At 40.8% G+C, this 14,779-nt stretch overlaps 1 protein-coding gene across 1 annotated transcript in view; it reads right to left on the bottom strand.

Moving 5' to 3' along the window:
- Nucleotides 1-14,779, bottom strand: part of LOC140236445 (uncharacterized) — a 50,833-nt gene that overhangs the window by 19,050 nt on the left and 17,004 nt on the right. The window contains exons 5-11 of the mRNA XM_072316369.1: nt 13,969-14,133; nt 13,216-13,350; nt 9,179-9,322; nt 3,620-3,895; nt 2,931-3,242; nt 2,251-2,559; nt 594-664 (exon numbers count right to left, since the gene is read on the bottom strand). Coding sequence (XP_072172470.1) covers nt 594-664; nt 2,251-2,559; nt 2,931-3,242; nt 3,620-3,895; nt 9,179-9,322; nt 13,216-13,350; nt 13,969-14,133 — 1,412 coding nt within the window. The remainder of the gene's footprint in view (nt 1-593; nt 665-2,250; nt 2,560-2,930; nt 3,243-3,619; nt 3,896-9,178; nt 9,323-13,215; nt 13,351-13,968; nt 14,134-14,779) is intronic.

Raw genomic sequence — 14,779 nt, forward strand, 5'->3', positions numbered from 1 at the left:
TAGATTAGGTATGCAGATTTGCGAATATGCCATAGACAGTGGTGATTTCTCATGCACCATCGCAAATTGACATAAACAGTGAAGAATGCTTCAGTATCCCAGTCTATACCCAGACTAAGTCAGGTTAGCTGTTACAGACGGAAGACAGAGTGAACAATAATATTGTGAGTAAGCGAGAAGTAATACTTCTGGTGTTAGTCGCTCATATACCTGCTAAAAACGACGCCGTTTTGTATTAGGTGTTGACAATGAAAAATATCCTCACAAAGATAAAGGAGTGAACGCCCTTGTTCTCATTTCATTTCAAACAATAAGCTAGAGGAGGGGGGGGGGGGGTCACCCGATGTCGGAATCGACTGTATAGATCAACATCGAATGTTCCTTCCCGACACGCTTTCCGCGACACACCTTCCGAACACAAATGGAATATCATAATCATTACTGTCTTCAGTGTAATTTTCTCGGTTGGCTTGTAAATTCGTTTTTGTACCTTCCACATTTCAAGTGAGAGATTCATAACGCGGTGTCTACATTGGAGAATGTGTTACATTGTTTCACTATCCGGGTGTCTGACTACTGGTTGCTATAGTTACCGTCCACGTGACGAATAATTCATCAGAGGTTGTTGCCGTGGCTGTGATGTTCCCAGGAGGAAGAGACGGTCCTATGGCAAAAGACGGCAACTCTTGTCAACAGTCTGGAAGGAAAGCTCTATCTTCATTTTTTTTTTTAATACTGAAAGTAACTTTCTTTCTAAATGAAAAACTCTAGCTATCAGATCAAGGCAATGAAGTCTGACCCTTGAAGATATCCGCAACAAACAGAAACAGAGACAGACAGACAGGCAAACAGAGGCAGATTTATGAATAGAATGAGAGCATGGAGAGAGAGCGAAAAGTTCTACTGTTTTTCTTGCGTATTTCCTCTTTCATTTCCACGGAAGCTCCCAAGTGTCATTCGACATCACGACATGATGGCGAAATATTTGATCCTGTCAAATGGACTTAATATTCTATCATGTCGTCATGTCGTAACTCATAATGTCGACTTATCAACTTTAATAAGTCGACATGGCGACACAGATTATCTCGTCAAGTCAACTTCCTGAAAGGTGTATGTCGAAATGGCGACTTGTACACTTTTTTTTTTTGGAAGTCGACCTGGCGAGATAATATATATATATATATATATATATATATATATATATATATATATATATATATATGTATATATGTATATATATATATATATATATATATATATATATATATATATATATATAAAGAGTAAAATCAGTCGTATAAACACCGCAGGAGCCAAAAAATTGGACTGACGTTTCGGTCAAAGACCTTTATCAAAGTAAGTCTGAACTTAAACAATTTGATGCAAGAAACTAAGAAGACGCATAAGTTGACGTTTCGGTCTTTGACCGAAACGTCAGTCCAATTTTTTGGCTCCTGCGGTGTTTATACGACTGATTTTACTCTTGATATCTATTTACTACACACCGACGCAGAACTTTCATATATATATATATATATATATATATATATATATATATATATATATTGCCATGTTTACTCAGTAAAGTTAGTAAGCTGACGTGGCGAGTTACATATCCTGATATGTCGACATTAATAATATTAAGTCGACTGGACAAGATAAAGTATGTATCGCCATGTCGTCAAGTCGCATGACACTTAGAATCTTCCTTACATTTTGCTGTGTTTGCTAAACTTTTCTACACTACGCTTCAGTGTTTTTCGATCTGAAACAAATCATTGATGCATCTCTTATGCTATCATTGCAATTTATGGCCCACCTGCTGATGATGCATGAACAGTATGCTTATTTCCTTTATTTCATTGCATTAGTTCCATTTATCTCATTTCCAACGAAAATGGAATTGTCAAAGATAATTCAATACACATAATCACACCAAATCAATATGACATTGTAACGAAGGAAAATACTGTGCACTGGAGGACAATGTGACTTTTGTCACATTGAATCAAAATTGTTGGAAATGGACGGAACTGCTAAAAAGCAGAGCTTGCAGTGAAGTTTGCAGTTTCCTTATAAAGAACAATTAATTGCTGAACTGACAAAAGTAGGCAAACTGCCTAAAAGAGAAAGCCAAAAAGAAACACACCCTCTCTCTCTCTCTCTCTCTCTCACACACACACACACACACACACACACATACACACCCAGACAAAACATTGGTGTAGAATCTAATTATTGTTTTACTGTCACAGGTAGTGCTGGCGTAGGATTCTTCCGACATGGGACCCTCCCTACAAGATGCGAGCAGGGAGATGCCGATGCTAAAGGCGTACTCGGTGTCCGGCCGCAGGTCACCCACAGTGGCGGAAGTCACTTTCGGATCCACCCTGTGGATTTCCATCCAAACTCCGTCCGGAGCCCGAGTGTAGACGACGTACCCTTCGATAGGTGCTTGCCACTCGTCTACCCCGGGAATCCACGCGTTCCAGAGCAAGTGTGCCCCCGTGGAGGACAGATTGGACACGGTCGGGGCAGAGTCAATGACCGGTAAAGCTGTCGAAGAACAATAAGTTGAAATGTGAAATTATGGGTATACATTCATAGTACACTACGTTCGCTGATCAGACATCAGTGGGTCGAAAAAAAAAAAAAAAAAACCACGGGTTACAACTCTGCTGACATGGCTGAACTTCTTGCTCTTCATCTTCGTTCTTTTTCTTGCTTATCCTTCTTATTATCATTTATTTCTTTCTCCTTATTTCTTTGTTATCTCTTCTTCATCTTCATTTTTGTTTCATCTGCTTCTTCTCCTGCTATTCTTTCATCTGCTCAGACGACACTCTGCAGGGTTGATCTGTTGTCACCAAAAGATGGCGTGTTGCGAGGTATACAGAAATTCAAGGGTCGTGAGGTCTATTACTTACTGCCACACACAGTTGTGATGATCAGTTCTGGAGATCTTGGTCCATCCCCTCCGGGGCCCTCTCGAACCGCTGCCACGCTGAACGAGTAGGAAGTGTCCGGTTCGAGCCCGGTGATATTCACTGACGTAACATCGTCGTTGACCACCTGGTCCTCCATCCAGTCTTCGCCAGAGGGCGCCCTGCGGTACACCTTGTAGGCGACTAGAGGGGGATCTCCCTGGTCCACCCCCGGCGTCCAGGGCATCCAATGAAGGGTCATTCCCGCAGAGGTTATTCCGGACTCTGTTGGCGGTGTCGTAATCACAGGCAAGGCTGTAGGCGAAAATGGGATTTTTCAATGACATGCAATGCCTAAAATATTTCAAACTCTCACCAATGTCCTAATCTCTGTATTATAGTGTCTTTCTTATTAAGCATTATCGAGATTAAATGGAAATATGTGGTGGTATGCAATGATGATATCAGACAGAGGCCGTAGAACGCTCTCTGATACGGGGAGTTGAGGGGGAACTCCGGAAATGGGGGGAGGGGGGGGGGGGGGCTGCGGGCTGTAGTGGTTGATAAAGAACTACGAAAACCCCCATAACATTTGAATACATAGTCCGATTTTCCTTGAGCTTATTTACTTATGTACTAATATTTTCGCATTTATCCAATCCATATGAAGTTAATTTCCCTTTCATACGCACCGTAAACGTCTGCCTGTTCTCTAAGTACGGCAAAACGGGAGTTCATGGTGAGCACACACGTGTATTCTCCCGGCATGAGACTTGAGACTTGAAAGCGCCTCGGATTGGTCGTGCCTTCGGCCGTAGACGTGATTCCCGTGAAATCTGTGGTTCCGTTTGGGCCAGAGAAGTAGAGGAGAGTCTGCAGAGACACGGCACCACCTGCCGTCTCAATGTAGCACTCGACGGTGGAGGACTGGTAAGGATTGACTTTTTCAAACGTCATTCTTTGTATTCCTGTTATAACAAAACGTGAAATGGAGCAAAACTTAGCACCTTATGATGTGACCGAGGCCTCTACAGGATTACTATAAACAGGGAGGTGTAAGAACGATGTTGTTGTGGTTGATGATGATGATGACGATGGTGATGAAGGTGATGATGACGATGATGATGATCGTCATGATCATCATGATTAGATTAATGGTGATGATCATCATGATAATATTTGTAATGAAGAACATTGCCCATTAAATGCATTGCAGTCCGCAGACTTACATGGTCAATGATGATGATGAATTCGGAACTGCTAAACCGATGTATCTTATCAGTACGAAGTATTCGAAACTCAGTCTCCGCATGCATAACAAGAAAATGAAAAGCTGATTTTCAGTAGTTATCAATTACAGAGGCAGGACAGCACACGACGAGAGAGATAGGGAAGGGGGGGGGGTTGGAGGGGGGTAAATAAAAAGTGCGATATCTAGGATGGCAATTGCATGAGATGGTGGGACGGAAAGATTGAATGCTTCTGGCAAGAATAAAAGGAGCTTGTTATTTCATCCTCTGGAAGGGATGGCGGAACAATGTTTCACGGTCGCTCCAAATTCAATGCTGCCACCATGACAAAATAATTATTATGTAAATGAGTTTTGCGAAAGGAAAGATTATTGCTGAGGCTCAACCATAAATGTGACATCAGTTAAAAATCTCCGTGTGTGCCCCCATTATTTATTGTGACTCAATACAAAATGTAACATGATGAGCTAAGGACGTATTGCTGGCATTGTGCATGGCTGTAACTCGAATCGGCACTATACTTCAAAATTTATGATGCATAAATGGTAAAGGGCCTGTGTTACTCCATTTTTGCTAATTAGAATATATATATATATATATATATTTTTTTTTTTTCAGTGACAGTGGAAGCTGATTGTGGTGACATGCGACCACGCGACTACTGCTGCAATGTACTTTCAGTGTTACATAATCATGATAATCTAATGTGATCACAATAAGAGACATTATTAAACTTAACATTTAAATTTTAGATGCTGTTCTGTTGTCGATAGTAACATACGTATGCCACGTTCCAAGCAGCCTGACTTGACCAGCATTCATGCTATTTTCTGGTTCCTACATGTATTATCCTTGCTTTTCTTCGCAACTGAGTACGGCTGTAAACGTGTAAAATTATTGCAATGATAAATAAATTCATTCAATCCTTTATTCAAGACACCATCATAATCATATTTACGAAAATATACATGAATAACGAATTTAACAGTGATCAATGGGGTATACCAGTCACACAGTCGGGTAGGAGCCAGTTCAGAAGGCATTGTCCACTGCAAACCCCGGTCACTTTATCACAAGCCGCCTCTTCACAGTGGCATTCGTCCAGGCAGTCAAGCCCGAAAAAAGCGCCCTCACAAGCTGTAAAAACAAGATTGACAACAATAATAGTGCGTCGCGAATGATTTTCAGTAACTGGCAATACCAGTATACCATTCTGGGGCGTGTTCTAATTTTTTTTCAATTCAATTCAATTCAATTCAAAGTTTATTTCATTTTCCGACAAAACATAAGTTACACTTCTTTTGACAACAGAGAATAAGGTAAACAGAACATTATGTATTGAAAAGAATGTACAACAATTGAGGACCTTATAGTAATACATTGTTGTAAAGAAAGAAACAGAAGTGATCGAAATGAAGTACATGTATAACTTTGCTTAAAGTGCGAAAAATGGAGAGACCCACTAAAAAGACAGAGCTTGTAGAATGTGGGCCCCTCTGGAAAAATAACATCAGTGGGAAGATTAATTGAAGCATCATAAATACAAAAGGAAAAAAGAAGAAAAAAAAAAGAAGAAGAAGAAGTCTGGAAGCCCACTAAGAATTAGATTCACAGATAAATACATTTACTTTCATAGACGCGAACAAACATAGAAAAAGACTATAGACTATATATGAAACTATAGACTATAAACAACTACTGAAGAAAAGTTGTACGGGACAAAACGGAATGGACAAGACTAACAAACAGAAGACAAAATAGCAAACGAAAATGCACAACAGAGACAGCGATCTCCGACAGAAGCATGTCAAGAGAAACAGATGATAGTTGTGGAGAAAAAAAAAGTGATATTGTAACGCCTGAAAGGAGAAAAGCAAGGAAATGAAGGGACGTATGAACAGGAGTAAGATAGAAATTCAAGTCTTTGACGCTTTGGGCGATAGCGTACATGGCAGCAGACATCCACTAAAAAGAATACAATTTATCCTTCAAAGAGGAAAAAAGGTAATTAAGTCAGTAAGTGAGAAAGAAGGCCAAATGGCTAGTTCAGTACTGTAGAGTCATACGATTGCAATAGAAAGGACTTCAGTCTCCTCTTGAAGGAATATATAGATGGGGCGTTTTTTATATCATGATTCAAAGAGTTCAAATAATTTGGGCCTATATAAATAAGTGTATTTTTAGCAAGGATCGTGCGTAAAAGGGGTAAATGAAATTCATTGGAACGCCTAGTGGGATATTCATGAAATGATTGGTTTTTGAGGAACATAGAATCAAAAATAGATGGAAGCAAATTGTTGCAATAATTGTACATAAATTGGCCTAAATTATACAAAAACAGATCTTTAATTTTTAAGAGCTTGCTAGAGGCAAACAACGTGTTTGTATGAGAACGTACAGGGGAATGGCAGATAACGCGGAGGGCTTTCTTTTGCAAGAGGGACACTCTTTCAAGTAAATTCTGATGCGTGTTGCCCCAAACTAAAACTCCATAATTCAAATGAGGCAATATTAACGACGAATATAACATAAGTAATATTTTTTGAGGAATATAAAATTTCAATCTATTTATAACACCTATATTACGCGATATTATGTTACAAATATTATCAACATGTGATTTCCAGGAAAGTTTATCATCCACAATGACCCCCAAGAATTTAATATTTGATACTCTTTGTAGATGAGAATCATCTAAAACTATATTTGTGTTTAAACTATCAACAGTATTACTAAAAATCATATATTTCGTTTTTTGAGCATTGAGTGATAACTTGTTAGCTCTGACCCAGTTTGTCACTTTATTCAATTCAATATTGATTTTGTGAACGAGAAAATCAATATCGTTATGGGCGAAAAATACATTTGTATCATCTGCGAAATGAATAAAAGAGAGATCATCAGATACGCGACAAAAATCATTTATATAGATAATGAACAATAAAGGCCCTAAAATACTTCCCTGTGGGACGCCACATTTAACTTCTCTGATAACTGAGTCATTATTTTTAATTGTAACAAATTGTTTTCTATCGACTAAATAACTCTTGAACCACTCCAAGGCCTTCCCACGTACTCCATAATGCGATAATTTATAAAGTAAAATGTCATGATTGATGGTGTCGAAGGCCTTGGAGAAGTCCAAGAAAATACTAACTAAATGGGAATGATTATCAATGGCATGAACTACTCTATCAACGAAATATAAAAGAGCATGCGAAGTACTATGTTTTTCACGAAAACCAAACTGAGAGTTCGTAAAAACTTCATGTACCTTCAAAAAATTGATCATTCTCTGATAAATAAGTTTTTCTAAAACCTTAGACAGTGAGGACAATAATGAAATTGGGCGATAATTGCTGACTACAAGTTTATCGCCTTTCTTAAATATTGGTATTACTTTAGCCAATTTCATTTTATCGGGAAACACACCGTTAAAAATTGACAAATTAAATATATGAACAAGTGGATCAGCAATGGAGGAAATAACACCCTTAAGTATAAAATTATCTATCTCATCATAACCAGAACTTCGTTTGTTCTCAAAAGAGGAAACTATATCAATAATTTCAAATCTATTAGTCGGTGTAAAAAATATGGAATCAGAGTTGCGCTGGCCTAAAAATTCAGTAAAATGAGTTTCTGTTGCAGGAATAGTTTGAGCATAGTTTTCACCTATTTCTGAAAAATAGGAATTAAAAATATTTGCAATATGAAGCGAATCATTAATCAATTCATCATTCATTTTAATTTTGTCAATGTCAGAGTTTTTACTCGGAACATTCATGGCCTGATTTAAAACTTTCCAAGTATTTTTCATGTCAAACCTATATCTCGAGAATTGCTTAAAGTAATATCTCTTCTTTTCAGAACGTAAAATCATTGTCAAAGTATTTTTGTATGATGTATATCTATTCTTCGATCGCTCAGTTTTTTCCAACTTATATTTATAATACAAACGATTTTTCCTATTAATTGAACGAAGGATTGATTTTGAGATCCAAGGTAACCTGGGTGTTTTTTTGTAATCTGTTTTATTTTTTTTTGTTTTGGAATTACATCATCTAAATGATGATTGAATATTTCCATAAAATTATTAAAAGATATATTGATATCATCGCTGCCAAACACTCCTGACCAGTCAGCATTCTCGAGAGCCACATCAAAACCAGCTAACTTTTCGGGTGAAACTCTACGACTAAACAAAGGAAATGAAGGAGGTTTAATATTAGATGAAGTTTTAAGAGTAAAATAAGTCATTATTGGAAAATGATCAGTCATATCTGAAAGAATTATGAAAGAATCGGGGAGGGGTAGAATATTACAAAAAAGGTTATCGATGAGGGTGGCAGAACGATCTGTAATACGTGTGGGTTTGGAAATGAGCGGAAGAAAGGATGAGGATAGAAGTGTGTGAATTTACATTACCTTGAAAAGTCTTTCTTACTATGTTCACATAATAGCTCTGCACTTCTGCAACATTTTATGGAAAAGTTGTCTCTAGTATCATCTTTCAGGAATAGTGAAATTAATTTCAAGTGGAATGGAATCTAGTCGTGAGTAGTTAAGGGGTTGATGGTGTGCTGCTAACACTGAAGGAAATATAGAACTCTCTTTTCCGGTTGATATTATATCAAAGTTTTGCGACTGCAAAAAAGAAAAATTATTACGATCGGTATTGTGCTTTAAACAGATACATAATACCACTATGCCAACATGTTATGAAAAAGGTCGTCTCTGATGTCATCTTTCAGGAATAGTGAAATTCATTTCAAGTGGAATGGGATTTAGTCGTGAGTATTAAAGGGGTTGATTGTGTGTTTTTAACACTGAAGGAAATCTAGAACTCTCTTTTCCGGTTGATATTATATCAAAGTTATGCAACTGCAAGAAAAAAAAAATATATATAGATATATATATATATATATATATATATATATTACGATTGGCATTCTGCTTTAAACAGAAACATAATACCACTATCTCAACATGTTCTTTTACCTGTGCAGTTGACCTTGTCGTACCCGGCAGCACACATCTCCCCAGGGCACGCCCCCGTGTCGCGGTTGCACGCTGCGTCCATGGCACAATTACATTTACTGGCGCACTGCGGGCCGTAGTAGCCAACTTCGCACTCTGGGGGAACTGCGGGGTGAGCACAAGCGCCAGATGAAAAACTCTCAGTTTTAGAATTAGGGAGCCTATATTATTCAACAGTGATCCGTTGAATATGACATCAAGCGCAGACGTCGTCAATTCAATCTTATTCTATTCTATTTCGATTTCACTGCAAATAAAAAAGAGCATAAATAGTAAATAATAAGTGGGGCATCAATGAAGGGTACTCTGATAGCTGAGGTAGTTGTGCCTTCAGTTAGGGCTTCATGGATGACCTCACCATCGTGTCTGGCAATGAGACCTACAGGTTGCAGATGGGTTCCACATGTTAGAGGAGTTGGTGGCCTGGACACATATGAAGTTCAAGGCCAAGAAGAGCCGCTCGGTGTCAGTGCATGCGGAAGGGAAAGGTGGTCACAAGGAGGTTTCAGATTGGGGGGGAGGATATACCTCATGTTACTGAGCAGAGGGTGAAGAGCCTTGGGCGATGCTATGAGGGCAAGTCGAAAAATAGGCATCGAGGTGAGCACATTTTTGACAAAGTGGTGGAGTGGCTGGAGAGGGTGGACAGGACAGTCATCCCTGGGAAAGCGAAGGTGTGGTGCTGGCAGTTTGGCTTGCTACCACGGATCATGTGGCAACGAGGTGGCACGAGGTGGCAGTGTCCAGAGTTGAGGGATGCAACAAAAGATGAACTCGTACTACCAGAAGTGGTTAGGCGTTCAGAGAATGCTTATGATCTGGCATTCTTTTGCAGATAAGGTAAGCTGCAATTGCCTATGACGTCAGTAGTTGAGGAGTTTGAAGCTTATGAGGTTAGGCTTGTGATGATGTTGGACCAGAATATAGCAGGAGTTAGGCCACCGATCCGCACAGGGAGAAAGTGGAGGGCGGACGAGGCAATTTTTTGCATTTTTGCATTCAGGTGGGGCGGAACGGGGGTCGGGTTTTATCATCATGTGAGATGGTACAGCAAGCAATGCAGGAATGGTAGGAGGGCCTTGGCGTACGTTGGAGAAGGTCAAGGAGGTGGAGGACGAGTACAGCTTTGCCAGGGCTGTCTGTACAGTAGGGAGTACAGGGGGCGTGGACTCGATGGGAAGGGGTGGAGCAGAGGAAGGTGTCATGGAATGACCTTCGGTCAATGTCCTCTGGAGCTGTGCGCTTCATTATCAGTTCCACCTTTGACGTTTTGCCTTCTCCAGTAAATCTGAAGAGGTGGGCGTTTTTGGAGGACAGTGGATGTAGGGTTTGCAAGAAGGCGAAGGGCTCACTAGAACACATCAGGTGTTCAAGGAGATGGAGGGTGTAGCAAGGGTGGCAGTGGAGGCGAGAAGGAAGATTGGGCCTGTTAGGGTGAGGGAAATCCGTTTGTGAAAGAAGGGGTGAGATGCAGTGCGAGAAGGAAGGGCAGAGGGGATGATGTTGGAGGGATTATACCAGCGGGGGACGATTTGGAGGTGCGGGTGAACGAGGGGAATCGAACAGTGCCAAAGGAGGTGGTGGTGGTGGTGACTGCCCTGCGGCCGGACATAGGTAGGGACTTTTTGTAAAAACAGAGCACAAAAGTCGCGTTTATAGAGCATTTAAAAGCAAATTTCTAGGAAATTACACACAGTGGAAGAAAAAATTCAGTGCGAAGGACTATGATTATTATATACGGGGGTATATTTATGTGACGGTGTAAAATCCGCGGCGAGGGAGCGAAGCGACCGAGCACGGGGAGGGTGCTGGAGGGTTGATATCCCCTCCAACGGTAGGGACTTTTTGTAAAAACAGAGTACAAAAGTCGCGTTTATAGAGTATTTAAAAACAAATTTCTAGGAAATTAAACATAAGCCCTTTTTACACTTGTGTTTCTTAACCCCGTACGGGACTATCGTTAGTCCGTACCAATTTTTATCAGCTCTTTACACTCGCCAATAAGTCCCGTACCAAGCTCTTGTCCTGAGCTAAGGAGAAAACTGACCTTTTTACACTCGTATTTCCCGTACTTTCCAAACCACATGAATATTCATGATCACGCTGTACACTGTACAAATATACGCACGCACCGACAGCACTTGATTACTTCGTTTCTGATTGGTCAGTGGGGGTAGGACTTCGTCTCCGTTGCTTAGCCCCAGACTATTTCTTCGTTCTGTTTACACTCTGTTTTACACTCGCTTGCTTGGCACCGCAATTGCGGGGTTAGCACCGCAATTGCGGTGATAACCCTGCTATTTTGCAGGGCCAGATAGTACGGGATTGTCGGTGGGGCTAGCCCACTTTGGCAAAAACAAGTGTAAACAGAAAGTGGGCTAAGGAAAGTCCGGTACCAACGGTGCCCCCCCCCCCCTTAGCCCCACCGTTGGTACGGGACTAAGCAAAAATTTGTAAGTGTAAAAAGCCCTTTAGTGAAAAAAATTAGTGCGAAAACTATGATCCTGTGCACAGGATAGCAATGGTGGGGCTGACTGTGCCATGGGAAACGAGGATGGATAAGGTAAGGGAAAGAAAGGGGATTCGCTGGAGGATCGGTAAGGAGGTGGGTCAGAGCGATGGTAGTATAGGTGGTAGGGAGGGGAGAGGTGGATTAAGAGGATTTGTGGAGCAGCGGAGACATCTGGAGAGGGTCTGCATGGATAGTTGGCAAGGTACAATTGGGGGTGGCGGGAATAGGGTGTGTAGAGAGATTGTTGGTACTCTGGAGTGAAGAGAGGTTATTTATTCAGAGTGTTTTGAGATGCAATAGGATTGCTGTCTAGGGAATTCCAATGCAGCACCGGCCAGCCAGGGGGAGGTGTCCAGTACTTAATGGCCGAAACACTGGTAATTCCTGGTGTGCTGCTGACGACTCATTGGCGTTGACGGAATTAACACCTTTCCATTATAAATTCCAGCACACTAATATTGCCATGCGAACAGAGTTATTACCTAGGGGCGTTCTTTCACTTACCATGTTAATTAATGATGTTTAAAACTCCCTCACCTTTCCCGAACTCGACACTGACATTTTATTTTCTCTTTAGAGCTCGCAAATAGTATTTTGTTACTTAAGAGATCTGTTGAGTGCTCTAAATTTCATTAAACTTGCCTCTCACTCATGTAACGAATTCCCAATTGTATAATGAACTCTAACACAACTGAGTCCTGATATCATGAATAAGTAGATTTAGTTGATCGATTTGGATGATCCTAATTTTCGGGAGATTATTCACGACCCCTTGATGCTCCGCCTCATCAAACTCGTGATCCAGTGGTCTAGTGGTCTGGTGACTTCCATGGTAAAGGTTATCAGTTCTAGGTACCAAGGGGATATCTGTGGCTATGTTCAGCTCTCATCGCAAGCCGGGTTTGGCGTAACACCATACTTTAATACCCTGAAATTGGAGTGTTTTGGAGGTTCTCCCACCACAGAGGATACCAACTCCACCAGCAGCTTATCTTACAAGTCAGGATACCCCAGCAATACCACTCTGTCCTATACTGAGTACTATGAGGAAAGCACTGCAGATACAGTGGCTAAAGCCCCGGACTCCCAAACACGGGGTTCTGTGGCGCCTAAAAGCTTCACCTGGCGGAGGATTTCTATGCTAACCATAGGCCTAGGTGGGTTCCCACTGCCGATCATATCATCAATTCGATCAAGCCCGACCAACCTTATGTAATAATCCCATAATGCATCTAAAACCCTACTCTGCGCACGGCAGCTGGGTATTGGTGATAATGTACCGAGAAATTCTGGGCCCATGGGCAGGGAGTGCACGCTATGTGATAGAAAGCGACAAAATCACACACCGGTTTTGATGAAATCACCCATTGCATTTGCGTATTGCTAGACTATTTTATCTGCCAGGCATAGTCGAACTGTCAAATCCGACAGGGAGAGGGAGAGGGAGAGGGAGAGAGGGAACGAAGACGAAGAAATCACAACTTACTCTGGCAATTGTCACCCGTCCAGCCGGCCTGGCAACCACCTGATGAACACTCCCCAGTATAAGGGCTGCAGTTGGATTCCACCTGACAGTGACATGTTTGAGAACATCCGGGGCCAAACATTCCACTCCCACAAACTGCAAGGACAGAGGAACGCACGGTATACAGTATCTATGTTACACACACGCGCGCGCGCACGCGCCCACACAAAAACACACACATTCCCTCCCTACTTTTCAGTTTTTACTTAAATGAAGAAGGAAAAAGACAACAACCTGAAAACCTAAAAGGGGGAGATGTGGAATATTCCCCAAACACAATTGAAGAGTTCCTTTTCAAAAGGTACTTAATCCACTTTTCATCATGAGGAGAAAGGACAGTGTGAACGATAACTGCCTGCTTTATTTCAGAATAACTGAAATAACGTTAAAAATTGTATGTTAAGGAATTAGGGCTTTTAAGAAGATAACATCATCACCAAACACAATTTGCATAATGTTGCGGTGAGGGTTATTGCTCTTGCGGGGGAAAATAAATATTTTGAACTCTTTTTCAAAAGGCTACTTTATATACTTTCAAAATGTTTGTTAATGATTGTAGAGCGACTGCTTTTGTCTTGCCTTTTGTTCTGGGCTGGTTTTGCTTCATCCTTTGTAATTGAAGTTTTATTTTGTATCGCTTTGTAGTGATTTTTTTAACGGAAATGACCCCCTTTGGAGCAGATATACAGAATGAGAGATATATATTATATATACCATCATTGCAAGCCAGTCCTCTGACTCCTACGTCACAGGTGCACCCATACGGGTCGGGAAGACAAAACAAACGACCGCTGCATCCGTCCTCTGGATCACTGGAGTCCTGGGAACATCTGAATTCACAATCCCGTCCAAACCGATTTCCTCCACCGCTCCTACAAACTGACATGAGTTAGACGACATTGTCAAATTCACTATGGTGATGATGACGGACAAACCAAACAACATTATGACGCTCATAATGATTATTGTGTTATACCGTATTCAATAACGACACGTATTTTCACTCATGTGAAGGTATTTTGCAGAGAAACGCATGGCATTTCTTAACGACATTTCACTAAAGGACGATATAAACAAAAATGTTTTCTTTGTTACTTTACACGCACAGATGAAGCGATATGCCTTTATCTACTGTAGGCCTACTACGTGTATACCGGAACCGGAATTGCTTTTCAGTTTATCGGAAAAGGTGATATTTCTGAGACATTGGATCCTGTGGATATAAAACTGTAAAGTCCTGATAATGTTCCCCCATGTAGCTTACAAAGGAATGCTTCACACAGAATGCGCTGACTGGAACGCTCACTTCACCTTTATTGCAGGATGGACACGGCTGGAAAATAAATGCTTAATATAGGCCGGCGACAGCTACTCGAATATGATTTTTTTTTTTACACCATAATTGCAATCTACAATTCAAATCCAACGCTGTGACTTCAAAATGGTTGATCTGCATGAACCAGGAAGATACTGCATCAACATTTGTCCATGATATTTGCCACAGTGATAAATACGATATCTAAGG

Source organism: Diadema setosum, chromosome 13 (genome assembly GCF_964275005.1).
Source record: "Diadema setosum chromosome 13, eeDiaSeto1, whole genome shotgun sequence".
Taxonomy (NCBI): domain Eukaryota; kingdom Metazoa; phylum Echinodermata; class Echinoidea; order Diadematoida; family Diadematidae; genus Diadema; species Diadema setosum.